The 2,039-nt window shown below is 52.8% G+C and overlaps 1 protein-coding gene across 1 annotated transcript; it reads right to left on the reverse strand.

Moving 5' to 3' along the window:
* Window positions 1-232: 232 nt before the first annotated feature.
* LOC116189426 (hydroquinone glucosyltransferase) lies at window positions 233-2,039 on the reverse strand. Its single transcript, XM_031519086.1, has one exon. It carries the CDS (start codon window positions 1,921-1,923, stop codon window positions 490-492), a length of 1,434 nt encoding a protein of 477 aa, XP_031374946.1. The 5' UTR covers window positions 1,924-2,039; the 3' UTR covers window positions 233-489.

Here is a 2,039-nt window from a genome sequence, read left to right on the forward strand (position 1 = left end):
TTTTCCAAGGAAGTCACACCCCTTAACACCCGACAGATAATCATTAATTTTCTAAGAAATTTGGAGGTAAAACTTCCAATGACTTCTCAACACAGAAAAAATTACAAACCTTTTCGTGCAGATGATTGGGTGATTTTTAGGGGATCTAGAAAAACTCGATCACTAGTTACGATGACACGACAGCATTGCTGGGGCAAACTTAACATAGAAAATGCAATGGTGACAAAATGACTGCTACGCACATTATTATCTATGTACATTATATTGGCTCGGTAGGTGAGGAACACAAAATGTGCAGCTGCACATATTAATTTATAAACTCTACTGTTGAAGTTAAAGACTTGCACATATGACCATAGATTATTCTGCTAAAAAAGAAAAATTATCCAACAAAAGAAGAAGAAAAAGATAAAAAGGAGGAGAGAAAAAGGATAACAATAATACTAACAATAATGCCCTAATAAATAAAACGAATATACATTTGTTTTATCATGGAGATGGTTCAGTGTTGGTGCTCCACTTACGAGCCACCTCGGACAATGCCGCAGTGGAGGACCCATCCTCACTCAGAGCCTTAGCCGCCGCTTCCTTGAGGTCCTTCATCCGGTACCTCACCCTCTTGCCTTGTTCACCTTCCATCAGACCCTTCACTACCGATGCTACCTCCTCTCGGTCGACGATCCCGTCCTCATCGAGCTTGGGCCTCAGCGCGACCCGCACGCCTTCGGTCAGCAGAACTGCATTCATCTTCTGCTCCGCGTAGAGTGGCCACACGATGAGAGGCACGCCATTGACGATGCTCTCGAGGGTCGAGTTCCACCCACAGTGCGTCACGAACCCGCCCGTGGCCTGGTGAGCCAGGACCTGGGACTGTGGGGCCCAGGACGGCAGCACGAACCCCCTGCCCTTGGTCCTCTCGAGGAAGCCCTCCGGGAGGAAGTCGAAGGCCTCATCCTTGCCGTGAACTGTGAAGTAGGACGCGTTGGCCGCCTTGTCGCTTGGCGTCCTGGCCACCCACAGGAACCTCTGCTCGCTCATCTCCAGTCCTAGGGCCAGTTCCGCCATCTGCTTGGACGATAGGGTCCCGCCGCTCCCGAAAGACACGTATAACACGGACCCTTGTGGCTGTTCGTCGAGCCACTTCAGGCACTCTGCCCCATCGGCGTTGGTGCTCGGCTCCATGTTCACGAGAGGGCCCACCGCGTATACGGGTGGCATTCCGGCTTGCTGCATCTCCCGGAGGGCCTTCATAGTCTCTCCCTCCAAGCCTTCAAAGCTGTTCACCATAATCCCTTCCGCCAAAGGGTATTTCTTGGTATGGTGGAGAACCCACTTGTATGCGTCGTTCCTGCGATCCTGAACTGGGTCGAGCAGGTCCGCCCCATTGATCGGTATGCAACCCAGGATTTTCACCGGTTCAGGCAAGTCCCTGTATTCGCACGAGACGGTGCGGTCTAGGGTCGGCAAGTGGAAGAAGAGGGAGAGGCACATAGCGTTCGGGGGGTAGAAGATGTAGGGGGCGATATTGAATTCTTTGGCCACATCAATGGCGTCGGTCCCGAAGAGGTCCACGACGAGAGAGACAAGCCGATTCGACTTGGCTATGGAAGCCAGGGCTTCACGGAGGGCCGGGAGGGAGCGGACTGCCGTGAGGGAGATGATGGTCTCGATGCGGGTTCCCTCGGGGAGGTCGTCAAAGGATACAGGAGGGAGGAAGATGTAGGAGATGGAGGGAGGAAGGCCGGAGAGGACCGACTGTTGGGCCTTGGACGGGGAGCCGCTCTCGGTGGGGATGATGAAAGTCACCGTGAAACAGTGGCGGTGGACGAGCCGCTTAGCCAGCTCGATGAGCGGGATGAGGTGGCCCATCCCCGGGGTCGGCAATATCGCGATGTGGGCTGGAGGAGGTTGTGCTTGTTCCATGGTCGTAGTGCTGGAAAGAATTAGCTATGAAGAAGGGGAGGTTTTGCTTTGTATAATTTGATCGAGAGCTTTCCTTTTCGTGTGTGGAGCTGTATCATGGCAAAAATTGGATGTGA

The sequence above is a fragment of the Punica granatum genome, chromosome 1 (genome assembly GCF_007655135.1).
Source record: "Punica granatum isolate Tunisia-2019 chromosome 1, ASM765513v2, whole genome shotgun sequence".
Lineage (NCBI taxonomy): Eukaryota > Viridiplantae > Streptophyta > Magnoliopsida > Myrtales > Lythraceae > Punica > Punica granatum.

What these genes read in the sequence shown, in the direction of transcription:
- LOC116189426 (XM_031519086.1), bottom strand. Translation starts at nt 1,923, where the DNA reads ATGGAACAAGCACAACCTCCTCCAGCCCACATCGCGATATTGCCGACC.